Source organism: Enhydra lutris, unplaced genomic scaffold, assembly GCF_002288905.1.
Source record: "Enhydra lutris kenyoni isolate GAN:26980312 unplaced genomic scaffold, ASM228890v2 scaffoldscaffold42, whole genome shotgun sequence".
NCBI classification, from domain to species: Eukaryota; Metazoa; Chordata; class Mammalia; order Carnivora; family Mustelidae; genus Enhydra; species Enhydra lutris.
Window position 1 is genome coordinate 7,083,357 of NW_019154126.1, and position 27,435 is coordinate 7,110,791.

Below are 27,435 nucleotides of genomic sequence, written 5' to 3' on the forward strand. Positions count from 1 at the left end.
GAGAGGCAGGCAGAGAGAGAGAGGAGGAAGCAATCTCCCTGCTGAGCAGAGAGCCCGATGCAGGGCTCGATCCCAGGACCCTGGGAACATGACCTGAGCTGAAGGCGGAGGCTTTAACTCACTGAGCCACCCACGTGCCCCTGTGACTAAGGTTTTTATTACTGTTTAAAACCACTTACCATGAAAACAAACACATTCTAACCCTTACATTCCCCTTATCACTTCAGTTTGTACTTTGGAAAGTTTCGTATAATCAAAGTCGAGGTTTTATCTGGGCCATTGCAGATAGCTGGACAGGCTGGGCCGTGCCCAGGGGCAGTGGGGTACTGGGACAAGGGTGGCTGAGTCCATCCCTTGCTCCGGGAGTGCCATGTCATACCCCCTTCCCCCAATCTGGGCTGGGGCTGCCTGCTGGCCTACAGGAAGCGCTAGTGTTTCTAATTCACACACACTCATCCTAGGAGTTAACAGGTTTCCTGATTCTTTAGATAAGATAACCCTAGGGAGGCAAACAGCGCTCTTAACCCAGAAAAGATCTAAAAATGAAACCTACTTGTCCAAACAAGATGCTTGAGGCTATCAAGTTATCACTACACTGGATTTCCAAACCAAAAGAGCTCCCTTTGGCAGCAACCCTTTAGGGGCCAGCAGCATCCACCCCATGTGCTCGAACCCGGGGGTGTGTATGTGGTGGGGGGCATCACTCGCATCATTACGAGAGAAGACCTAGAAAAATGCAGCAAATGTAGAGCTAGTGTGGCCTTTTGCTTCCTTGCCCGTTCTGTGGCAGAAAGGAGGGTGGCAAGTACCCAGAAGCTGTAAAAGGCTTCAATGAACACGTGCCCCATCCCGTGTGCGTTTACCTGTGAGCATGCGTCCCACACCTCCCAGCCACCCCCATGGCTGGCAGCCTCTCAGGCCAGGAGCTAAGGCTGCCCAGGTGAATGAGCGCTAGCTCGACAGAACAATTTCCCAACACCTCTGCTAAAACCCAGGCTCCTGAATGCGAATGGGATATGGAGTGACTAAGCGTCTGGGTTACTCAAAGAAAACACAAAACAGAGAAGCTATTTATTCATGAAACAAACAATTCCACAGAAGGGCCACTGTTATGTGTTTATTCTCCTGTTAGAGTATATTCTCCCTCTGCTCAGGGATTTGCTTATTTCTCAACTAAAGGTTAAGAAAAAAAATTTTTTTTTTCAAAATTTTTCAGGGGGAGAAGAGCATGGCTAGATATTTATTTTGGTTTTGTTTTATTGCCTAAATAAGATCTTAACTTTCCCCATCCCCAAATTAAAATGAATGTGGAAAAGCACTACTTGCCAATATTTCAGCACTGACTTTTTTTTCTGCCAACAACCACAATAAGAATTCAACGTGTGCCGGTTTTGCCAGGAATAATATTATTTTATCTGAAAATTGTTTCCTTCTGCACATCTCTATTACCCAGGTTCTAATTCTGTGATGCCAGGAATCAGCACTTTGTGGTTAAGAGAAGAAATCAATTATTATGTTTCTCTGCTGGGTAGTTAAGCCCAAAATATGGTAGTCCAGTTAGAGAAATATTCTATTCTGTTCTATTCTATTCTATTCTGAAAATGTTTCTATTGTGTGTGATGGTTTAACCATCACAGACCATTTCTTTCAAGATCTGGCAAGTTCTGAACTTGACAAAGGCTCTCAGTGAAACCTTGGTTGGTTTATTAAATCTCGTGTTCGAAGAGAGACCATGACAGCATTTACAGAGGAGAGGAAACATTTGAGTGAGGGCTATAGAAGTTTCCTGGGTCTTTCTTCTTTGTATATTTTCGGAGACATGTAAATGATTCTGGAAGTCAGAGAATACCAAAACCAAAAGGGAGCCTGAAATTATGCAGTTCCTCACCTCCCCCTCAAGATCTCACATAAATTCATTCATAAAAATATTTACTGAACATCTTTCCTACTACGTACCAGTCAGTCTGTGTGACTCTACAGCAGCCAACTGAGAACTTTCCAAGGTAAGCCTTTTCACAGCCCTTTAGAGAAATTATAAAGCAGCTCATTTGATCAGTTCTAATTATGGGAATGGCCTCCCGATTTGGAGCCTAAATCTATTTCTTTGCAACAGCCTTTCATTGGTGCTAAGTCTTCATTCTGGAACAATACAGGTCCACATCTTCTCTTTTCAAAGCCCGCACCCTCTCTTTTCCAGGCTGTGAAAACTGAAGGTCTTTCAAACATGCCTCCCTTGCTGCTGCTGTGGCTTCCAAACCCTCTATGGATCTGGTAACATCATCTGGCTTGTCTGCTGGTGGTCAGTATCGTCCTTCAGGTGACGAGTCACTCATTTAGCTTAGTCTGTTTCCGGTAAGATGGCCATGGAAAGACCATGTAAGATTGGTCAACTCTCTTTCTCTTGACCTGCTATATGGATATGGTCCGTTTTCTCTTTCAATATTTTCTTCAAACCTCTGGTTTATCCTTAATGGGTTTTTGGGGGGGGGAAGGGGGGAGTCTCAATTTGTTCAATGTTCCTATTTAAAATTACTTTTATTGCATTTATAAAATTAGTTTTATTGCATTGTGATTAAAGTGATCAGAAGTGCAATAAATTAACAATTTTCCATTTCACTCCTAGAACTACTCTACTTCTTTGGCTCTTTGGGGAATAAACCAGTTTGGCGGAAACAGAACGGAATGTAAGTCGAAGAGCCAGTTTGATTCCTTAGCAACGGGCTCCCGGAACACCACTTCCTCACTCACAAGTGGGGTGATGATAACTGACTTCACAGAATTGTCCTAACAATGAAAAGGTTCAATGCTCAGGGCAGTGCCTACAACTGAATAAAATCGTTCTCCCTGTGTCTTTGGGTTTTCTCACCTGCCAGTGTTCACTCTGGAAAACCAAAGTATCATTTCCTATCAGCAGGGGGAAAAGTTACATATTTAAATGCATCACTAGATGTACAAGTCTGCATACCTTGCTCTTTTTCATTGCGGATCGATACCAGATTTCCCCCAAATCCTATGCAAGCTTTCCGTGCCTCTTGCCAATTTTTTCTTTCTTCTTCAACAAATCCAAAGATTCTGAAACACTTGGATGAAAGAGGGAAAAAAGGGACTAAATAAAGATACTAGTGTTTGCTCTAAAGAAATGAAAATTTTTCATGAAGCTGATAGCTACGCATAAATTTTCTACCACCAAATAGAGATCCAAAAGGTTAAGTGAGATTTGTCACCCATGAACTTCCTTTGCAAAGTTTTTTTCTTCCTTAGAAGAAAGGACACACCCATTTGGAGACTATCTCCAAGCATACTCTCCATTTCCATAAGGAATTTGGCATAGGAACCTCTATCTATTCTTGCCTAAAATTTTCTAAAGTCATTGGTAAGCCAAAGTTACCTCTGAGCTGAAAGATGTGCATTATCGCTCTCTGTATTGATCAATGCCAAGACTACAACTAATATTCTTAGTACCTTGTTATTGTAAAAATTCCAGCCTTCCTTGCAACCTCCTGGGGCTGAAGGCACCGTTGGAATAACCGTGGCATTGATGCTGCTGTTATGTCTCTGGCAGATGAAGGCATTTGGATAACCACAATTAATGTCATTCCAGAACCCTGGCAAAGGACAAAGTAGCCAAGTTAGACTTACATGTTTGCATTTAAAAACATTCTTTTAAAAAAACATACTTATGTTTTATAAAGATTCTCAGAAATGGCTGAGACTACAAACATTTTTACACAAGTGACTAGAAAGATCTATGCCCTGTTCTTTTGTTCTTTCACTTAAACTGGTAATAGTTCAACTTTATAGAGAGCTTCCTATGAGCCCAGAATAAACTCAGTGTTGCAGATGTATCATCTAAATAGCCATTAAGAGCTAATAACAATAATCTAATAATACCTAAACTTAGCTATACCAAGCATTTGCTTAGTGTTTTAGGTATATTACATCTTTAATCTACTCAACAACAGGTAAGTTCTACCATGATTCTCATTTTACAAAGATGTAGAGAGAGATAAAAGAGATAGATAAATATTTTGGATATTTTGCTCAAATCAAAACATGAAGAAATGTTACATAAAATGAGAAGAAAGATGTCTGTGTCATGTAGTAGAGCAAATGTCAAGCTTCCATTCTCACAAACCAAACAGTGATGCTACTGAAATTAAACTTCTTTTTCTCTGCTTTCCTAGCCTGATTGAAGTGCATGACTTGCTAGCTTTAGCCTAGGGTTAGGGTAGGGTCGACACAACATGCCACAAGGCAAACTCAAGATTTTTATAGTCTACCTGAATTTGAGTACATGGTCACGCAATTTTCATCGTCATTTGCAAAATTAGGTTCACCTGTGGCCCAAGCCACATAATCCACTTTGCTTCCATCCATCCAACTGGAAAAGAAAATTCAGGCAGTTAGCAAAAATTATCCAAACATTAGGATAACTGGCTACAGCTTGGTGTGGGGAATGGATTAGTCAATGAAGATGAACAGGGCACAGGATCTTAAGCAAACAGAAGAGAAGATTCTAGAGAGACCAGCAGGAAAACTCCCAAGTGGTTGGTGCTTCCTGTGGCATTTTCCTCCTTTTCAGCAACCCAATGTCTTGGCTCGTCTGTCTTCTTTTCCCTCCCTGGAAGAAGCTACCTTTCTTTAGTCTTGAAATGAGAAAGGTCATGGAGATCCCAGTTTCTTTGGAAGGGGACCAGAAGCAAACAGCCTCTCCAAGTACTTATTAGGCATGATTCCCACAAAACAAAACCACCCATAGAGAAAGACCAAGAATTCAGAGTTTCTCATTATGCCCCTACTCTGATTTTCATGTTTATTCTAGGTTTCTCCTAAGGTATGTGGGCTGATGTTTATTTTCATAAATTATGGAAATTCAGGGACTGTGAGCTGGAAAGAGAGCAAGAGATCATCAAATGCGATCCTCTCATTTTAGAGATGATTAAAACGGTGCTTGCCCGAAGAAGCATCAAGCATTTCTGATGTTTAAAAATAATGAGTGTGAGTTTGGATCTCTATCTCAAAAATGGCAATTAATGGTCACACAGAACCCATGTGGCTAAAACATCTGTGCCTGAGCCAGGAAGACATATCTGCTCTTCAAACTCAGGAGAACATGTGTATTAATGAACAAGGAAAGAAACCCCAAAAATGTACTAATTTCCTCCCTCCCACAGCTTTTCCTGGCCCCTGTATCTAATAGAAAACAGTACAGCCATTCCTTTGAAGGGAAAGCATTTCAAGCAGTTGAAAGGGTATTTCAAAGTAATGCTGTGAAAGCATAAGTGGGGAAACATAAAAGGACCCTTTAATTCTGTGCATCAAGGATGGTCCAAATGGGAATCATAATTTTCCAAAATAAGTTCAGTATTCATATACATATAATACATCTTCTTAGTAGAGCACTGGCTAACATGTGATGATACCCTAAAACCAAGATAAGTGGAATTATGCAAGATTAAATCTTGAGTTAAAGTTGAGTTGTTTGAGAATTATGATGTTGAAAATATTGAACAGGATTTAAAAAAAATTCTTTTTGTCTTTTTAAAGACACTTTTTAGGCAAAATAGATTCTCTGCAGACTGACAGAGACAAGAGGCCACAGTGAAGCAGATCAGCTCCCTCCAGTCACTCTTGGCAGGGTCCCATCAAAGTGGTGTCACCAGCTGGGCTGTGTGCAAGCAGCCCAGACGAGGGCCAGCACCACTCCAGAGTGAGTCCTGCTCCAGGGAGAGAGGAAGAAAACCACATGCCAGTCTGACCGGGAGCAGGCAGCTAATCTGACTGCAGGCCCCACCCAGTACCCAAAGCTTCTCAGGGGACCACATAGGGAGAGTGCCTGCAGTTTGGTGCTACTTCATCTCTGGTAAACTCCCAGTCTGACTCAACTCAAGCCCAAGGCAGCCCCCAACTGGACCACTAACACCACAGGGACCAGACTCTGCCCACAATAGGCAGAGAGCCATCACAGACTGGACTGAAGGCAAATATAGCTCCGCCACAATGGTAGGAACCCCTGTAGTAACACACATAGGTGACAACTCCAAAGCACCATTTTCTGGTGAAAAGGAGACATTGCACTGCAGGACCTCTTCTTCATAAAGCCACCACTATCAAGTGTGGGAGGCATAGCTGACTCTCCTAATGCAGAGAAACAGACACAACAATAGACAGGACGAGGAGAGAGAGGAATATGTCCCAAATGAAAGAGCTAAGAAATACGTCTGATAGAGATAAGAATGGAGATAAGAAAATGGAGATAAGAAATACGTCTGATAGAGAATTTAAAGTAATGCTCAAAACAATACTCAATAGACTTGAGAAAAGAGTGCAAGACCTCCAGGAGATCCCCTACTAAGAGACAGGAGATGTAAAAAAGAACCAACTAGAGCTATTGGACTCACTAAATGGAAATAAAAATAGACCACCTGGAATAAATAGCAAATGACAGGAAGCAGAAGAACAGATCAGCCACCTGGAGGACAGAGTCCTGGGAAGTAATCAAACTGAACAGATGAGAGGGGAAAAACACACAAAATGAGAATAGATCCAGGGAATTCAGCGATGCTGTCAAGCATAACAGTCACATGACAGGGATCTTAGAAGGAGAAGGGCAAGAAAAGGGGGCAGAAGATTTGTCTAAAGAAATAATAGCAAAAACTTCCTGGGAAAGGAAAGAGAAATCCAGAACCAGGAGGCACAGACAACCCCCAACAAAACTAACCCAAAGAGGTCTGCACCAAGACATAAAGTAAATAAGTTGGCCAAAAGCAGTGATAGAGAATTTTAAAAGGAGCAAGCGAAAGGAAAGCAGTGACATACAAGGGAAACCTCATATGGCTATCGGTGGGTTTTTCAGCAGAAACTCTGCAGGCCAGAAGAAAGCAGCATGATAAATTCCAATTGCTAAAAGGAAAAAAATCTACAGCCAAGAATACTCTATCCAGCAAGGCTTTCACTTAGAATAGAAGGAGAGAGAGAGTTTCCTAGAAAAACAAAAGTTAAAACCAAAACCAGCCATGTCCCTGTCACACATGATGCCATCGGTCTGTGGGTCCCAAATTCACAATCCAGCTGCCCTCCTGCCCGAGTCAGCATGCATGACCTGCCACCTACTCAATGCCAAGTTAACACACCTTCACCTCAGATTGCCAAGGGCTCAAACTGACACTCTTCCCCTCAAATTCCAGCCCCTGTGCTCAAGTTTGTGCACAAAAGTCAGCCTTAATATAATGGCAGAATGAAGCAACCCAAACCGTGACACTAATTCTGTGGAATACACAATGGATAAAAGGAGTGTGCTAGGCTGAGAACATTGCCAACAAGCACACCAAAGAACAATACATATAGCATGATTCTGGTTAGTAAAAGAAACAAACCTGGGAAAAATAAAACAGGATGAAACCAGAGAGGGAGACAAGCAATAAGAGACTCTTCTTAAGCAAAGGAAACAAACTTTGGGTTGTTGGAGGGAAGGTGGGTTGGGGGATGGGGTAGCTGGGTGATGGGCATTAAGGGGGGCACTTGATGGAATGAGCACTGGGTGTTCTATGCAAATGATGAATCACTGAACTCTACCTCTGAAACTAATAGTACACTATATGTTAATTAATTGAATTTAAATTAAAATAAGGAAACCCACACAAAAAAAAATAAAGATGCTTTTCAGATTGAGAATTCAGTAGGATTTTTAAAAATGTATTCAGCAAAACTAGTCTCAAAGCAACTCTTAGATGTTTATCAAATCACTCTCTGAAGCAAAGTTGTTTCATTTTGATGTACTTACATAAACTTTTTATCCAAGCTGATCAGTAAGCCAATAAAATATGCTGGTTGTGCGTCATTCCTGTTTACCTAAAAGGCAGAAGTTTACCTATAGTTCATTCCTTACTTATATAATAAGTAAATTCTTTTTTTTTTTTTTTAAGATTTATTTATTTATTTGAGAGACAGAGAGAGCATGAGCAGGGGGAGGGGGAAAGGGAGAGGAAAAGAGAGACTCTCAAGCAGACTTTGTGCTGAGTGTAGAGCCCAGTGTGGGGCTTGATCTCAGGACCCCAAGATTATGACCTGCGCCAAAACCAAGAGTTGATGCTCAACCAACTGAGCCACCCAGGCAACCCTATAATAAGAAAATTCTTAAATAAACCCTATTTATTAATGAGGCAGCCCATTTGGGACATTTTCTAAGGGAGGATTCATGCAGAAATTTTGTTGTACATTCAGAGTTCTGTTTTTCATAGAAATAATAAGAAAAATATTGCGGTGCTTGGTTAAGTCAGAGGAGCATGTGACTCTTGATCTTGGGGTTGTGAATTTGAGCCTCACGTTGGGTGTAGAAATTAAATATGCTTTAAATAAAATAAAAAGAAAAATATGCACATCATATAAGAACCTGAATTTATAAAACAAATACCTCAAATCATTCTTTATAATACCAAATGCTTATACTAATTAAATTATTGAAGATATTCTTTTTAAAACCAAGTAACCATTTGGTATTTTGCTTCTAAGGAAAGACTTCATATGCATATATATTTGTACAATATAAGGAAATATCCTAAAAATTCCAAACCAAGATATATCCACAAAGATGAAAATAAGTCAGGCTACTCTTTAATACCTTTGTAAGCAAATGAATGTTTATTCTTTCATTACGTTCACCTTATTTTTATCTGCTCTCTCTCTTACCTCCCTTCTGGTAAGCAGCAAGGGTTCCATGAAGATTTTGAAAAAGAAATACTGAGCTAAGTACCTTTGGAAAGAATAAACTATGCTCTACTATGTGACAATTTTGGTACAACAAAGAAAGATGTTTATGTGAATAATCAAGCTGTACTTTTAACCAACAATTTGGTCCAGCTAAGATAGATATTTAAGTAATCAACCTACACTATACACAAAGCGTCCAGGATTGACATATAACAATTAGTTAAGAATTATGATCTTCGAAAATCAAATTAGTGAACTCAAAGCCATCATGTCTGGGTCCTCACAAAGCCTCAACTAAAAACATTCCAGGTTTTGTGATTCTGCACTGAATATTTAAGCCATCAGGTCACTCATTTCTATTACAGCACCACCACCACCCTCCTTTGGCATGGACATCTTTCTCCTGACCTAAGAAAATTCAAATTCAGCCCATAATTTGAAACTACACCATCAGATACCAATAGTAGACATTATAATTTTTTTATCACGTCACTGTTTTGTTCTTCAATTGATCAAATTCTTACATATTTCCATAGAAACTTCTTTTTACTTTCACTTTGAATAGAAACAAGATCACCAAAGTTCCTCTTGCAAAATTCTCGGGCATTGTCCATGGTTTCCTTCTCTTTGCTAAAATAATACTGGTAGTCTTTGTAAATAACCCACCCATCTTCGGTGACTGGTGGATCTGAAAAATTAATGAAAAAAGGATGATGAAGTTTACTTAGACTAATTCAAGAATCTGGTTCTTGTGGTACACAAAAGTGGAAAGGAGAAAGTAGCTTTGTCAGCAATATCTGCAACTCTGAGAGACCAGAATAAGCAGGATAGTTATGCCAAATACAGACTGAATTACTGAAGGCCAGATAGCTGCTTTGCACCAACTCTGGAACTTTTTCTCCTCAAGTAAGTTCCATGCATGGTCATTGGAGAAAAGAAGTCCCAATGTTACTTTTATCAATGGGATCGCATAGCTGGCAGGACTTACATACCTGCACGCATGATGTTCTCAGTTCAAGAAGTGGAAGCTGGGAGAAATCAACTTTCATCTCAATATAACAAAGAGACTGTAACAGATGAACTTGGGCACTTCAGTGTATAACTGGAGAAAAAAGGAATTCACACACAAGGTGGGCTCCTAAGCCTTCTTCCAAACCATGGTGTTCCACAGTCTGGGCTACTGTAGGCTCAATATGAGCCCCCAAAGATACCCATGTCCTAATCTCTGGAATCCATAAATGTTACCTTGTATAGAAAAGGGAACTTTGTACATGTGATTAATTTAAGGGTCTTGAGATGGAGAGATATCCTATTATCATCCAGTGGGACCTAATGTAATCACAAGTATCCTTTAGGAAGGACATCTGACTACAGACGAATGTAATGTGATAAATGAAGCAAGGTGCTACACTGCTGGTTTTTCAAGATGGAGAAGGGGGCCATGAGCTAGCAAATGCAAGGAATGCAGTTCTAGAAATTAGTAAAGGCAAGGAATCAGATTCTTCCTTAGAACCTCTGCAGGAAGCACAGTCCTGCCAATGTTGGCCTGGTGAAACTGACTTCATATTTCTGAATAAGTGTGCGTTGGTTTAAGGCACTGAGTTTGTGAGGGGCACCTGGGTGGCTCAGTCACTGAGCAGCTGCCTTTGGCTCAGATCATGATCCCAGAGTCCTGGGATCAAGCCCTGCATCGGGCTCCTTGCTCTGCCAGAGGCCTGATTCTCCCTCCCCAATCCCCCTCCTCGCATTCCCTCTCTCACTGTGTCCCTCCCTGTCAAATAAATAAATAAATAAAATCTTAAAAAAAAAAAAGGCACTGAGTTTGTGGTAATTTGTTACAGTAAGCCCTGGAAAACAAACTTTTTACATTACTAAAAGAGGAGATCTGGCCCCTGGGATATGATTCAAGAGCCCTTAAGACTTTGTATTAAAATGCCTTAGGTTTGTGCCTAAGATCCACACTTCCTGTCTAGAGGAAAAGATCCACACTTTCACAAGATTCTCAAAGATACTGAAAATTCCGTTCTTCCTAGGTATAAGTAGGTTTCATAGAGAAAGGAGAGAGAGAAAAAAGATTATCAGTATGCAGATCACAAAATTAGGAAACACCTACTGTCTTGAGGAGCTGGTGTCGGCTCAGGTTTGGGTGTTTGTCCTGGAAAACAAAAGGAAATCAGATTTTAAAGTGTGCTTGAACTTCTGCAATCACATGTCCTTCTAATTTTACTATTTTCATGGGTCAAAATATCTAAAAACATAACTGTTCTCTCTTTCTCTTTCTCTCCCTCTCTTCCATTCTCCAATTCTCCCATCATGTCATGGAGTTGGAGAAGGAAGGACAGAAGAACTAGGTAAGTCATTGCCACCAGAAATTGGAAGATACTTTTCAGGCCCAACAAATGGTGTCATAGAAAGGAAAGAAAGGAACACAGGTGTTGGATTCCGAAAGCCTAGGTTCAAATCCCAGATGGGGTTTAAATTGCCTATCTTCAATTCTGTCAACAGCTAAAAGGAATTAGTCATACGTGTAGAGAGGTGGGGTAAAATACATGTGTTACAGGTATGGAGAAGGTACTCAATAGGTGTTTGGTGGACAGGTACGCATCTTTTTTTTTTTTTTTTTTTTTTAGATTTTTGTTTTTTTATTTATTTATTTGACAGACAGAGATTACAAGTAGGCAGAGAGGCAGGCTGAGAGAGAGGAGGAAGCAGGCTCCCTGCTGAGCAGAGAGCCCGATGCGGGGCTCGATCCCAGGACCCTGGGATCATGACCTGAGCTGAAGGCAGAGGCTTTAACCCACTGAGCCACCCAGGCGCCCCGACAGGTACGCATCTTATAATTAGCTGTGAAACTACTTAAAATTTCATTATTTGAAACCGTTAGAGATGAACTTTTTATTTATCAAATATTTTCTTCGAAGAATCTTATTTTTATTAAACATATGTTTTACTAAGTTTGAACAAAATATTTTTCTTTCTAAGTAGTCAATCTATCTGGATGTTGCGAGAACCTGATAAAAGGCAGGTTCCCCAGCTTGGCTTCATGCCATTAACACCTGTAAGTATAGAGCTACCAACAGTACATGGAGGAGCTAGTCATCGGTGGCTTGGAGATCTCTAAAGAAAAACTGGCCACTACTTATGCCTTCATTCTGAAAACTGTAAAAGCGCTAATCTATGAGAAGTGAGGAAAAGACTTAGATGGACAGTGAGAGAGCAAGTGTCTCTAGCAAGTAGCCAAGGTCCCCAACAGCAGGGGGCAATGTGGTTCCACTGAACTGTTTACAAAAGAGGAAGCTTACGTACACGGTGGTTCCAGGAAAGATCTGTTTATTCCTTGATCTTAACCTAAGCACCTGGATCCTTGGACCTCAATGCCTGACTTGAGTTTGTGGAACTTTCTGAGTTCCAGATCATGACTGACAGCAAGCAGTGATATTTTTTGGCCACCAGTAACACGCTGGGAATCACAGCACCAGATGTCTCAAAATGGTGCTTGTTCTTTGTGCTAAAAACATTTATTTAAGAAATCCGTATTTAGACTATTTGGGAAACTTTCACCTATCGGAGGGCTAACATAGGTCAGAGGGTAAATATTCCAAAAAAGGAATGGTGTTTGCATGACTCTGCTTGCCCAGTAAAGTACCCACCCACTTCCGCCCCCTATAGAACCTGAGCCAGAATCACAGCTTGTGAGAACGACTTTAGAGGACGTGACTCTTGTCCAGGATTCCCGGGTGGCCTTTTGATCTTCTGTTCCTTTGGAACATTTATCTGTACTCAGTGACTTCATTCTTATCCTGTGAAATGATGGCCCCTGCCAGTTCCCTTATTTAGTTATTTTGTTTGTTTGGTTCTGCTAATAAAGGGAAAATACTGGGATATCAGGAGGTTAGTTCTCCAACGTGAGATAAAATAAAGGACAGGTTACCATACCTTTTTGTATCTGGCAAATCCAGTTGTTAAGATGTTCACAGTTAATATCATTCCAGGACATACCAGAGTCCCCTTTCAACTCACCACAGTATTCAACATTTTGATAATTGTTAGGTTCTCCATAAGCCCAATTTTCATATGAAACCTATGTCCAAAATATTACATTGCAACCATTAATCATTTTTATCAGGCCATTTCCTATCATTTATCCAAGTAGGAAAGGAAAGGTATATTAGTATTTTTTTTTAATTCCGTTTACTTTTCTTTGCAATAGCTTTGTTTTGAAAACAAGGTTTATGAAAATGGGTGAGAAAGAAATAGCTTGCCTTACATGGAAATTCTCAAAGTTGAAGAGAATATGCTGTTACTATACTATAAAATCCTCTTTGGTCTTATTCATAGAATGGATCCAGGGTCACAAAAGTGGGATTTATATATGGGAAAAATTTGGCAAAAAAAGCCCCACTTCTCAGTGTTGGGAGTTCCTCAATCTCTAATATCCCTAATTCTTAAGGGCTAATATTTCAGTGTGTTGTTGGAAACTTTTCTCTTCATTAGACAGAGAAGTACAATTAGTTCTTCTTTTAAAGGAAAAAGACATGAAATACTGCTAACCAAGCGACCAGCCTTCATGTAAATTAACAGTGGAAATCAATGGAGGGCTGGGTTCCGGTCCACTTTGTAGTTTTCAGTGTGGAATCAGAGTCAAGTTTCAGACAAAGTGATTTCCAGAAATATCAATATGAAATCCGAGTGTCAATGGAACTATCAAATAAATCACTTTACTCAAGGGCCTTGAAAAGTTGCTGATGGTTTCTAAGAAGAGGTAGAACTGAAATTACATAAAATCACTTCCTGGGATGACTAGAACACGAAATGTTGCTGGCATGTGCCCAAGCCTCTCACTTGTCCATTCCCGAGAATGGGGAAGGCTGGCAAGGCCCAGGGGTTACTAGTAGATTCTCAAAAGTTGTTTCCAGATCTCCTGATCTATAAGAAGCTATAAAACGCTCAATTTTTTATATTGTTCTTAATTCTAATTCTAGTACAGTTAACATACTGTGTGATGTTAGTTTCAGGTGTACAATGTAGTGATTCAACAATCCTACACATTGCTCATTGCTCACCAAGGTACATGCACTCTTCATCCCCTCCACCTATTTCACCCATCCCCCACCCATCCCCCATCCCCCACCCATCTCCCCTCTGGGAGCACTACTTCGTTCTCTATAGTTAAGGATCTGTTTCCTGGTTTGTCTCTCTTTCTCCATTGCTCGTTTGTTTTGTTTCTTAAATTCCACCTGTGAGTGCAATCATACGGTATTTGTCTTTCTCCGACTGACTTATTTCGCTTAACATTGCACTCGCTAGCTCCATCCGTGTTGTTGCAAATGGCAAGATTTCATTCTTTCCTTATGGCTGAATAATATCTCATCGCATATAAATGTATATACACACCATATCTTCTTTAACCATTCATCTATCATTGGGACTTGGGCTGCTTCCCTAGTTTAGCTATTATATATAATGCTGCAATAATGATAGGGGTTCATGGGTACTTTTTGAATTAATGCTTTCATATTTTGGGGGTAAATACCCAGTAGTGCTATAGCTGGATCAGAGGATAGTTCTATTTTTAACTTTTTGAGGAACTGCCATACTGTTTCCCAGAGTAGCTGCACCGGTTTGCATTCCCACCAAGAGGGCAAAAGGGCTCCATCTTCTCCACATCCTCGCCAACACTTATTTAGAACGCAACTTTTAAGAAGTTTAACTACTTGCACATCAGTTTTGCAATGATAGAATGAAAACATTATTTTATTTAAACAGCGAAATGAGTTTTCTAATTTTTTTTTTCCATCCAGTCCACCATGCTTACAAGCTTGGGTGAACAGGAGAACTATATCAGGGCAGGAGCAGAATAATGATCCAAAATAACATTTACTTTTGCATAGAAAAATTTTTGTAGCTATCACAATAGCCTGTCTTACCAAAAATTTGGATTAAGCCCAAGGATAACATCAAAATAAATACATGATAAAGTAAAAAATGATATATTAAATCAAATTACTCACAGGAGAACCATCACTCCAAGTAAAGCCCTCTGAAGGACTTCCATATGTCAATCCCAACCAAAACAGCTCATGGTAGCTTCCGCTAGCCCTGCAATTTACAAGACATAAAGAAAGCTTATGCTATTGGATGAAACAAGTCTGGTTACCTATAAGAGCTAATCAAATTTGCAAGTTACCTTCCAAACCAGGTCATGAGATTCAGTGACTAAATATAAGCATTATACAACTGCATTTTGGTACAGCCTATAAGTATACTGAAAACAAGACACCATTTGAGAATATATACTTGGAAAGCACTGAAAGACAGTAATTCATTTATTAACATTTCTTTAACATTTAATATGATTTATTGAGTGCCTTGTACTTTTATTTTTTTTTTAAGATTTTATTTATTTATTTGACAGAAAAATCACAAGTAGGCAGACCAGCAGGCAGAGAGAGAGGGGGAAGCAGTCTCCCCGCTGAGCAGAGAGCCTCTTGCGGGTCTTGATTCCAGGACCCTGGGATCATGACCTGAACCAAAGGCAGAGGCTTAACCCACTGAGCCACCCAGGTGCCCCGTGCCTGTACTTTTATAGAGCAATTCATCACAGGATTTATACCTATAATATTAAAGCATTTGGAAGTGAAACCAGATCAAAAAGCTCCTTTGGATTTGAGATACAATATAGGTACTCCAAGTAGCATTATGAGTCGACAGTTTCAAAAATATAAGAATTTTCTCAACATAGTTAGCACCAAATAGGTAAAAGAAAGGAGTATTACACAGAAAAGACACTTACGTTATTAACCGCCATATTGCTTGCTGTTCTTCTTTATTATTGATACTAGCTAGGTCACCGCCCAGAGCTTTACAAAAATCTCGAGACTCAAACCAGGTTTTCTTCTCATGTTTTCCTTTTGCAAACAGCTAAGGATGATATCATTTCAGAATTTATTTTATACTTGATTGCTTATCAAATCAAGAGAAATAATTTTTTACTTTTGATGAGATTTCACTCTATCGAAAGTAAGACACTGCTATGGCACAAAGCAAGGTAATTCTCTTGGTTGAAAATCAATTCAGGAGTAAATATTTGGGTAACAAAATGTGTAGGATGATATTTTGTTGAGAAAACCTTAGAAAATAAAAGCATTTTACAGCAAAGGAGAAATTAGATTAAAATCTTAGAAGTTTCAGGCATATTGGTTAGGTATATAGCTCATTGTAGAAGACAGGATTAGTTTGGTTAAGCGTTAGATAGAAAGAGAGAAGAGCTTTATTATTATTATTATTATTATTATTTTAGAGAGAGAGAGAAAGAGAAAGCATGTGCAAGCAGGGGGAAGGAAGGGGCAGCAGGAGAGGAAGAGAGAGAATCTTAAGCAGGCTCCCCTGATCTGAGATCAAGAGCCAGACACTCAACTGACTGAGCCACCCACGGGCCCTGAATAACTTTTGATACAGAGAAATTAAACCCAAATAAGGAAAAAAACTTCCGAGCAAACAAAAATTGTGCCAGAGTTTGTTATCCTGTTTAGCTTAAACAACGCATAACCAGGCAGTCTTTCAATACTTCGTTTTTAGTGTCTTTACTATGGTCTTGTCTTTTTTTCCTTACAGTTGCGTATTTTAACAACTATTGGAGCACATGCCACAAAAGACACTTACTTGGCAAAGCATCTAAAAAGGTGATAAGCTGAACTAAATTTAACAGATTATATAAATTAGGAAATATCTCATATTATCGTGAGGTCTGCAGTGAAACAGAATTCCAGACTGGGAAATACCTATCTTTATCCAAACAGTATAGGAGTCCATTGTATCTACCAACTTTTGTAATTTTTATTTATTGCTTCTCATGAGTCATGGTCCCCACCATCACAGGTTTGTGGGAAATGGGATTTGCTCGCAAGAGACCCAAGGCAATCTTCACCTTGACCCTATCTTGAGCCATCTGGACAGAAGTATCTTGAGCAAGTTTCCAGTAATTCCCAAGACTCCTGTGAGAACTTCAACCTGCTCCACTGTGACATAAGATTTTATTTTCTTAAATAAATTTGCCATCACCTAAGTTTTATTAATAACTCCCTTATCTTCATATGTACAAAGATAGTCCATATATTTCCAAATAAACCCTACCCAAGTATCTCTAAAACTACCTAATTTTTTAGTGAAGCACATATTCCAATTTGTTAAATACCCACCTGGGCAACATCTCTACCAGAACCCTGGTCACTTCACAGCTCTGAAGAATTCTGCTACTTCCCTCAAAACCCTGCAACAAATCTGCTCAGCCTACCACCTTGGGGGAACGACTGTGCATAGGATGAAACTGACCTTTGGTAGTCAATGCCAAAGTTTCTAGATGCCACAACAAACACCTGACTTGCTTTGTGTTCATCCTCAATTAACCCGTTTACAAAATCCTCTCCTGTCTTGCTCCTATACATTCCCTATAGGTAAATTACATGTTTACTCGAAACTGCCTAACCAGGATTGAACAGGTTATCAGTCTCTATGGCTAGCAGTGGGAGTGACTAAACCGACTAGCCACACCCCTTGAGTTACAGAAGAGCTAACTACCCTCATTCTTTTTTTTTTTTTTTAAGATTTTATTTATTTGAGAAACAGAGAATGAGAGAGAGAGAGAGAGAGAGCATGAGAGGAGAGAGGTCAGCAGGAGAAGCAGACTCCTTGCCAGGCAGGGAGCCCAATGTGGGACTTGATCTCGGGACTCCAGGATCATGACCTGAGCCGAAGGCAGTCGCTTAAGCAACTGAGCTACCCAGGCACTCTAACTACCCTCATTCTGATACATGTTAGTAATTCCAGTTTTCCCTCAACTTGAGCTATCTTACAAGGCAGGCCATGGCCATATGCCACCGAAGGGACTGAATGAAAGAGGTCCTGAGAGTGGGACACTAGAGAATAGTATCATTAAGCAGGAGATACGCACATTTCTGTATTTGACTAGAACTAACCTTCTCCAGAAAGGATATGACTCATAAGAGTGAAAAAAGTACCCCAATGCATAAATCACTGAGGTTTTTGTCTCATTTGTTTTGGTCAACTTGACTCCCTAAGGAGAGAATAGATGGCGTGACCTTGGAATGGATAAAGTGAGAACAGAATATCAAATTATCATTTAAACGGCACAGAACAGCCATGTGCTCCTACCTAGCTGAGCCTTCCTCTCCCAGCAGGTGTAACACCAGGGGCTAAATCAGAACCTCTAGGATGCCTATGGGCACGATCTGCGCACTTACCTAAAAACTTGGACTCTAAGAACAGGGCGAAATGAGATGCAGTGGGAGAGCACGAGGGCAAACAGAAATGTTCATTAAGATGCAAAAAGCTGGGAGCTCAGACTAAGCCAAGGAAGCTTAGGAGAGAGAAGAGACAGAGATGAAGGCAAGCGAGTGAAGAAAGCTTCTGTGAGTCACGTTGGTTGGTCGAAATGCAATTTGTCATTCGTGTGAACACAAGGAGAGCTTTTTAAAGAACGGAAGCCCAGATCACCTTCCAGATTAATAAAATTGGAATTTCTGCAGGTCGAGCCTGAGCACCATGGTTTGGGGTTCTATTTTGATTCCTCGTGTGATTCTTTAGGCCGAAACCCACTCCACATGCTTTATTGACTTAGCAATCGATACTCACTTTGAAACACAAGCTTGTTTTACCGCTGGTGCCCCAATCCTCTGGACATTTGGGTTCGGGGGTTGTCGTGGGCTCCGGCGGGCGAGTGACTCCCTCTGCCCAGTGTTTGCACACAAATTTTGCTTTTTCTTCACATCTCAAAACATCCCACAAGCCCCCTGCAACTCCAGTTCTCATGGCAACGCATCCTGTTTTCCGCCCTGTATTAAATACACAAAGCCAAAGTCACTTAACGGGTGCTACTGACGGCTGGCCGTGCTTGCAGAACAGTACACACCGGACTGTGAACTACGTGGTGGAGTCTGCACATGAAAAGGGGTGCCTGGGTGGCTCAGTGGGTTAAGCATCTGCCTTCATCTCGGGTCACAATCCTGGGGTCCTGGGATCAGGTCCCGCATCAGGGCTCCTTGGTCAGTGGAGTACCTGCTTCTCCTTCTGGCTACACCCACTGGTTGTGCTCTCTCTTAGTCAAGTAAATAAATAAAGTCTTAAAAAAAAGAAAGTCTGCATATGAAGAGAAAATATAGAGGAGAAATCTGGCAGTGTTTGGCAATTCATTTATGCTATTTTGACCTGTTACTTACCTTTTCTTTGCGTGGCCCACATCCCTAACAGAATTTTGATTTCCTACATCAGAGTTTTGATAATATTTTGTATTTCTAACATCTGTCAGATATAGATATCTAACAATACAATGATTTTACTATGACAAAATTTACCATAATGGCAAACATAGTGGTTTAATTTTTTTTAAGTTTTTTAAAAGTCATTTTCCCCCCATGGGGCCCTTGTAGGTCTCTCAGAACAGAAATTTTTCACAAACTTCAAAATGAAATGCAACTGAGCTAGAGATTTTAGTTATTTATTGACTTTGCAATTACCTTGGACCTGTTTCCTCACATTAATATGCAAATATCACCACCTATCTTGGAGTTGTGATGAGGACCAGCTTTAATGGATAAAAAGACACATAAAATAAAATGAGGACTATAGTCAGCTTAACAATTTATAAATCTGTTTTACAGTCATGATTATTTCCAAGTAGTAATTCATTAAGAAAGAACTTTGAAAACACCAAGAGTCTATGCTGCTATCATGAGATAATCTTTTATTATTATTCTTTTAATGGACATTCAGTGTTTAGAGGTAACTCTCAAAGTTCTGGGAAGGCACATATTTCCCAAAACATTTTCTCTAAGATCTCTGATTTCTCTAAGATCTCTGATTCTCTATGGCTCTGATATCATTCATTTTTATTCCCTAAGGACATTCCAAAATTAATCTCTCAACATCCTACCACTGAATGATCAACACCCGTAAAAATAAGGAGTTTGACCGAGAGAATAAGAATTACCACTCCTACTGATGCTAAAATATATATATTTTTTCTTAATATCCTGCCCACTTAATTTTTATTTTTTAGTATCCTCCCCAGTTAATTTCAAAATAAACTGAAATCCTACTGCCTTTCAGAACATTCAGTAATTCACCAAGAATCCCACTATCCAAATTGTTGATCTATTTTCTCTGTCAATAATTTGAGAATACAAATTAAAAGAACTTCTGAAGATTAGGACTTGTTAGGCCAAGTAGTAAGTTCATGCACTTGAACTAACGGTCCTCCTTTAGCTTTTCGCCCAGAACACAACAAAACATTTGCTATTAAAGATGTGGAATTTTCGGAAGGTGTCACAGTGGATAATATCACATGCTGTGATACCAGTGAATAAAGAAGGCAAACAATGGTTCGGAGACTATTTCCAGAACTACTTACTAGGGAAGGTAAATCCAAACTGATCGAGAGGCATGGCAGTGTTCACGCCAAGCAACACAGATTTGGGAATCATACAGGCTAGTCTAAGCCCATGCCTAGAATATTTCTACTCATATACGTTTTCTGAGTTCTAGTTTCCACATCTTTAAAATGAAGATCCTTCAACTTACCTGGCAGATTTCTTTAAAAAGATAAAATAAGATCCAGACATATAAAAGGCTAAGCAAGGCAGTGCCTACAAGACTGTGAAATAATACATTCCATGCAAACATGGTTCCTTGCCCTGCCACCAAAGACCACTGATGGTTCTATTCATCGTTGCACTCAAAAGTTTTAAATCCCTTTCATATAGTTTCAAGGGTACAGGAATAAATTAGCCATTTAGAACATCTATGGCCATTTAGGATTTCCTAAATATTTTTCAAACAGAGTAGTAGCAGACCATGAGTAGTTTTATCTTCCTTATTTTCTTAGACCAATGTGAACTAATTGGAAAATAAAAAAAAAGGAAAGTGAAATACAAAATGCTAAGAACATAATTAATATATAGTCTGTCTGGAAAGGTACATGGAAAGATAATGGACTGGTAGGGTGAATGAAAACCTCAGCCCCAAGCAATTCACATACCTGGCATATCTGAATTCCAGTGGGTGAACTGAACCTTTTCCTCAATGGTCCATTGAAAGGTCCCTTTGTTTTGCACATCTGAAAGTCCTGTCCAAAAATACCTTTCAGGCCTCAATCCAACAAAACTGGTCAGAAAGGCTTGTTCATATCTTAAGAAAAAAAAAATTAACTAAATTTTAGAAATGTGAATCTTTCCAATTAGCCACATGAAATGTATCTCAGTTTTATGTTTAGGTTATGGTTTAGTTGGTAATCCAAACATCTTGTGTCCTAGGGATAGGTCATTTAAATTATGCAAATTTCTACTAAGGAAATGAGGGGGAAATATAAGAGAGCTGAGTAAATAAAATCATTCAAAAATACTCAATTTCTCTCTATTCCTCACCAGCCCCTCTGCCCCTCCTCAAAATGTAAGAGAATTCTGAAAAAGCAAAAGAGAAGACTACAGCATTTCAAAATACATTGTTTAAAAACTTAGTCCAATTTCCAAATATTTAAATGTTCTACACAATTCTTAGTTAAGAAAACTGTGAGGTCATAACATTATCAAGGAGGATACAGATGGAAAAATCTGTTAGCTGTCCCCCACAATTTTATTCTCATCTCAGGTCTGAAACAGAAGAGAAAATTGAGAAAAACAGAGAAGCAGAGATTCAGTCTCTAGAAGGAACTGGGAGCAGAGTCAGAAATTCCCACATTTTCTCTCCTTTTGGCTCTCATCCACGTATTGGCATAATCTGGTAATGACACAATTTTAGGTTATTAAAGCGACCAAAGTTTGTCTTCACAGACAAACATTACACAATAAGGCAGCAATGCAGGCAAAAATCTTTCTTTGGAGCAAAATAAAAGTGAGACTCAAAGTTTCCAGGAACAAAGAGAGGTGGATGACTCCAGAGAGAGTAGAGAGGGAAATGGAGAGGTTACCATAACAGAACACTCATATGACCTTAACCTGAGTAATTTTATTCCCTAAATTGAACAAACAAAAAAATTTAAAAGTCCTAAACTCAATATTTCTCAAATGTCTAGAAACCAAATCTGACCACAATTTGTGAGCTCCTGAATATAAACATCATAGAAAACAAACCTAAAATATAAAATATAGGGCAATCTCTGCTCCAGTAAACCAAAAGATCCACTACAGGGAAGCTCAGAATATGTTCCCATAGTACTTACAGAGGTAAAGTTCACCTTGTCATAAGATAAAAAGTATCTACATTCAGATTTTCACACATTAGCATTATATGAGTGTGCTACAAATATTAGACATTTAATCATATGTGAAAAAGGATATGGTTGAACTACAAGCACTTTTACCGAGACTATACAAATTCTATGATATCTTTCTTTTTTTGGTTTTATCAAAGGATGTTTTCATATCAATAGTATTCTCTATATTTTATTGGGTGTGTCTTGAAAGGCCAATGGACATAATTTTTTGTATTTAAACTAGATACATTTTTCCCTTTTTATTACAAGTCAAACACACATTTTAGAATTTAAGTATCTTCTGTGCCTAATCCAGTGCTTTGAAAAGATTAAGGGAAAAATAAATAAAAACTAAAACCTTAAAGATGGCTGGGACTCTAGAAGTAAAAATTATATAAAATGTTCTACGTCTATGTGATTTTGATTTTTCTGACCTATCAGTCTAGTAAACCTAGCAATGCACACACACACACAAAAGCAAACAAACAAACAAACAAACAAACAAAAACAAGCAACAAAAATAAAAACCCAGAAGAATGTAAAGGAATAATAAAATCAGTGAATCTCTACTAGCTTTTTAGGTGGAGATAATGGTAAAGATAGAAAGTGGCCTTTTTTAACTAATGAATTTTACTTAGTTTCCCTGCTTGAAAAAAACTGATACATATTAGGTCAGAAAAAAGATCCACAAACTATATTTGCTAGAGTACTAATAAACTGTTTTGAATATTGCTTTATAGTTCTAGAAGTAGCAAAATATTTTATAGTGCTTACAATGAAGAATCCAAATAAGGATATGATTTTTAATGCTCCTACTTTTGCAAGCTATACTTCAAAATGAACAGAAATTTACAGTGTGTCAATTTATAGAATTTAGAGAAATTTACAGAAATCTAGAGCATGTTGATATTTAGGCTTCTCTGAAAACATTTCATTATTTGACCTACATTCAAATAAAATTAAAGTGGTTGCATACCTGTCTTCAACAGTTGTTAAATAAGCCTTCTCATTTATACAGGTTTGGTTTGCTTCCATAAATGTTGAAAGTGTGTGTCCAATCATATAGCAGTAGAAGCCATGTCTTTTCCAGCCCTATTAATGTTATCAAGCAGATAATCAGGGATATTAAGTAAATAATATTATTTTAATAATTGCTCTGTCATGAAACATAAATTGATAAATGACAGAAGTATGTAGAGAACACAAATATGGAAAATTTGAAATGCAACGAAAAAATATTTATATGAATAAAGAAAACAATAGTACATTGTTCCTCTTATTACACAAAACTGGGGTCAGGGTATTCATTCTCTCCCCTCCTGATACATCTTCCAATAAAAGTGACTTGTGAAATGCATACTGACGAACCTGAACAGGATGGCTAAGATTTCTGTATTAGCATAGAGAGCCACAGGAAATCGTTTGCTGAGTAGCTAACCTAGTGGTCTACTGAAGCCAAAAGTAGATAGTGACCATAAAGCTGAGTCATCTGGTCCTGGGAGAATACTTAGCAAACTTCTGGCAACATGATGCGGCATGGTTCCTCTCCCATACTTCAAATACACAGAAATGCTAAATAAAAACATAACATTAAACAAAAAATCCATACTTGAGGTAATCTTCAGGTACCGAAAACATATAGAAAACTAAAACGCTAGAATGGGAAATGCTCAAGCCAAGACTGTCATTGGCCTGTCATGTACCAGACCGAGACTAGGGCACTAGGCTTTAGAGGCAAGGGTACTAATGTCCATACAAATGAGGGTATTTGGCCATCAGTCTACCCGAGGCAGGGAAGTGGGGCTGAAGTGCTTACATAAAGATGATCCCCACTGGGGCGCCTGAGTGGCTCAGTCAGATTATTGGCTGACTCCTGATTTTGTGATTCACGATCTCAGGGTCCTGGGATCGAGCCCCACATCAGGCTCCAGGCTCACTGAGGAGTCTGCATCAGGATTCTCTCTCTCTTTCTCTGCCCCTCCCCCTACTCATGCCCTCTCTCTCTCTCTCTCTCTCTCTCAAACAAATAAATAAATCTTAAAAAAAAAAAAAAAAAAAAAGATGATACCCACTAAGGAAAGTCCCTCTGGAAAGGAAAGTGAGAAAACTCTATTCACAAAACCAGGCAATAGCAGATTCTTGTCATCTGCTTGGGGTTCTAAGTGCAGAGAAATAAGAAATCATTCTGTTAAAAATAAATACTGATTCTGTGCTAGAGATGGGTGCTAGTCCCGACTTGACACTATTCACATTGTGTTAGACTCCACAGCCAAAAACATAAAATAAATCTTGGTCTACAAAAGGAGAAATTCCTAGGCACTCAGAGAAGTAAAATGCAGAACCACACAATAGAAATATTTCCACAACACAGGTCATGTAAGACTATGACTTTTGAAGGGCACCTGGGTGCCTCAGTGGGTTAAGCTTCTGCCTTTGGCTTGGGTCATGATCTCAGGGTCCTGGGATCAAGCCCCACGTCAGGCTCTCTGTTTAGCAAGGAGCCAGCTTCCCCACCACCCCACCCCCAGCCCCGCCTGCTGGTCTGCCTACTTGTGATCTCTCTGCGTCAAATAAATAAATAAAATCTTAAAACAAAAAACAACAAAAAAAAAAACCACTGTGACTTTTGAGGCTTAGGATGGGTATGGGATTGGGACTAATCACAGTCAAAATGTACAAACCACCTGAGGTTCATTTTAAGGGAAAGTCAGAAATGTAACATAATAAAACAATCTGGAAAAAAAAATACAAAAATAAGCATGTTTCAGGGGTGCCTGGGTGGTTCAGTCAGTTAAGCTTCTGCCTTCAGTCTGGATTGTGATCTCAGGGTCCTGGGAATTGAGCCCCATGTTGGGCTCTCTGTGGGATGGGGAGTTTGCTTCTCCCTTTCCCTCTGCCCCTCCACTCTACTTGTGCTCTCTCTCGCTCTCTCAAGTAAATGAATAAAATCTTAAAAAAAAACATGTCTCAGATGATTTAACAAAAGAAGACAAAAGAAGAATCAATAACTAAAGATCAAAATGCTATGAACAAAGAACAAGAGGACCTGAACACACAAAAAATAGAATTTCCAGAAAAGAAATCTATAAAGTTAAAAACTCAATGGCCTTATTAAATGTAGAAATGTGGTTTCAGAAAGATTAGTCATATGAATGAATGTAGCAGAGAGATAAACGTATGAAAGAGATTTTAAAAAACAGAGAGAGAACACAAAAAATAGAATGAAAAGTTTGAAAATCAACCTAAGTTTCAGAATCACCAAATAAATTTACTGACTGATAATTTTCAAGAATTAAAAGAGACAAATTCTAAAACTGAAGAACATTGAGTACCAAACAAAAGAAAATTAATCCAAATCTCAACATACTGTGCTAAAAGCTAGCAGAATGACAAAGCCAATGAGTAGATCTTAAAATCAATCAGAGAGAAAACACAGAGGACCCACTTTTTAGAAAAGAAGAATTATCCTAATAACAGGAGTTCCAATGGCAAAATAAAGGCTAGGAGAAAATGAAACGTTATACAGACAGCACGGTCTGAAAATGGCTATCAACCGAGCATTTTAAAGTAGGCTACCTAAAATTATTACACAAGGTGATGATGGAACAAGACATTTTCAGATAAAGATGAGAGTTTTCCACTCCCATGTCACCAGTGGAAAAAAATCACAAAAAGATTTACTTTGGCAAGAAAGAATTTTAAGTCAGGAGGAATAAATGGCCTGAAAGTCACACTGAATAAAGAAACCAATAAATGCCTTAGTGAACAGGTCTAAATGTACAAATAGCAAAGATAACTAATTATGTGTGGGAAGTTAAGGAATGGGAAATTAACAAGATGTATAGTTTAGTTAATATTCTGTATCCATGTCAGTTACCTAGCTGTTTGCACTCTTGCTACATAAGAAGCTCTCACTGGAGGGAAGAAAGTAGTTGGCATGGGGGAATTCTCTGTACTTTCTTTTTCAGTTCCTTGTGAGTCTAACATTTCTAAAATTTAAAACAAAAATTCATGTTTAAGTGGAATAATGAATTTCATTTTGTTTAGGAAGCAGAAGAGATACTGCTTAACTTCAAGTCAGAAATGTATGTTAAATACCTAAGGTTAGGATGCCTGGGTGGCTCAAGTTGGTGAACCATCTGCTTCCGGCTCAGGTCATGATCCCAGGATCCCAGGGATCAAGCCCTGTATCAGGCTCTCTGCTCGGCGGGGAGTCTGCTTTTCCCTCTACCTCTCCCCACTGCTCATACTCTCTCTCTCTCTCTCAAATAAATAAATAAAATCTTAAAAAAAAAAAAGCCTAAGTTTAACCATTTAAAAAAGTGAAATGTATTATTCCCAAACCTGTAGAGGAGGAAAATGAGATCAAAACATTCAATAGGGGCACCTGGGTGGCTCAGTTGGTTGAGCAGATCGGGTCATGATCCTGGACTTCCAGGATCGAGTCCCACATCGGGCTCCCAGCTCCTTGGAGAGTCTGCTTCTCCCTCTGACCTTCTCCTCTCTTGTGCTCTCTCTTACTCATTCTCTCTCAAATAAATAAATAAATCTTAAAAAAAAAAAACAAACATTCAATAGGACCAGTGGAATGAAGGAAAGAACAAACAAGAGAGAAAAGAAATCAGAACAGTAAATAAAATAGAGCTCAGAGTAAGATGGTAGAAACAAAGGCAAATATATCAGTATGCAAAAAAACAAAAAAACCAAAAACTAAACTTGTGTTTGCCAATAAAAAAGCCAGAGTTCTTTAAATTAGATAAAAAGTAAAAATGCAGATACATATTTATAAGAACCATTCCATGATATAGAATGATTAAAAACAATTAGTTGGAAAAAGAGATTCTAGGGAAATACCAAGCAAAAGATAGCTTCTGTGACAATACTGATATTATTTAAAGTTGACCTTATGGTTAAAAAAAAGCATTATGAATAAGGAAAGTAATTACATAATTAGAGGACCGATGTATCAATAAGATACATCAGATCAAAGTATATAAAACAAAGATCGAAGTATATATAACAGTGTATATACAAAGTATATATAACACAGATCAAAGTATATAAAACAAAAGCTGACAGAAGTGCAAGGAGAATATTTTTCCAGCAGACAAATTATTAGGAATATAGAACATCTGAATAATATAAATTGTTAAGTTTTTTTCTAGTTAACATATATAGACCCCGGACTGAACAATCAAAGGTCATTCTGTTTTACAAATCAAAACCACAATGAGATACCACCTCACACCAGTGAGAATGGCTAAAATTAACAAGTCAGGAAATGACAGATGCTGGCGAGGATGCGGAAAAAGGGGAACCCTCCTACACTGTTGGTGGGAATGCAAGCTGGTGAGACCACTCTGGAAAACAGCATGGAGGTTCCTCAAAAAGTTGAAAATAGAGCTACCCTACGACCCAGCAATTGCACTACTGGGTATTTACCCTAAAGATACAAACGTAGT

General features: G+C 38.9%; 1 protein-coding gene across 2 annotated transcripts in view; it reads right to left on the bottom strand.

Moving 5' to 3' along the window:
- LOC111155528 (mannose receptor C-type 1) overlaps nt 1-27,435 on the bottom strand; it is a 101,218-nt gene that overhangs the window by 24,565 nt on the left and 49,218 nt on the right. For both annotated transcript variants that reach the window (XM_022515699.1, XM_022515698.1), the window contains 12 exons: nt 22,950-23,065; nt 20,762-20,910; nt 18,361-18,560; nt 15,503-15,630; nt 14,721-14,808; nt 12,646-12,790; nt 10,823-10,864; nt 9,234-9,397; nt 7,784-7,851; nt 4,281-4,381; nt 3,463-3,605; nt 2,966-3,080 (listed from right to left, as the gene is read on the bottom strand). In XM_022515699.1, coding sequence (XP_022371407.1) covers nt 2,966-3,080; nt 3,463-3,605; nt 4,281-4,381; nt 7,784-7,851; nt 9,234-9,397; nt 10,823-10,864; nt 12,646-12,790; nt 14,721-14,808; nt 15,503-15,630; nt 18,361-18,560; nt 20,762-20,910; nt 22,950-23,065 — 1,459 coding nt within the window. The remainder of the gene's footprint in view (nt 1-2,965; nt 3,081-3,462; nt 3,606-4,280; nt 4,382-7,783; nt 7,852-9,233; nt 9,398-10,822; nt 10,865-12,645; nt 12,791-14,720; nt 14,809-15,502; nt 15,631-18,360; nt 18,561-20,761; nt 20,911-22,949; nt 23,066-27,435) is intronic.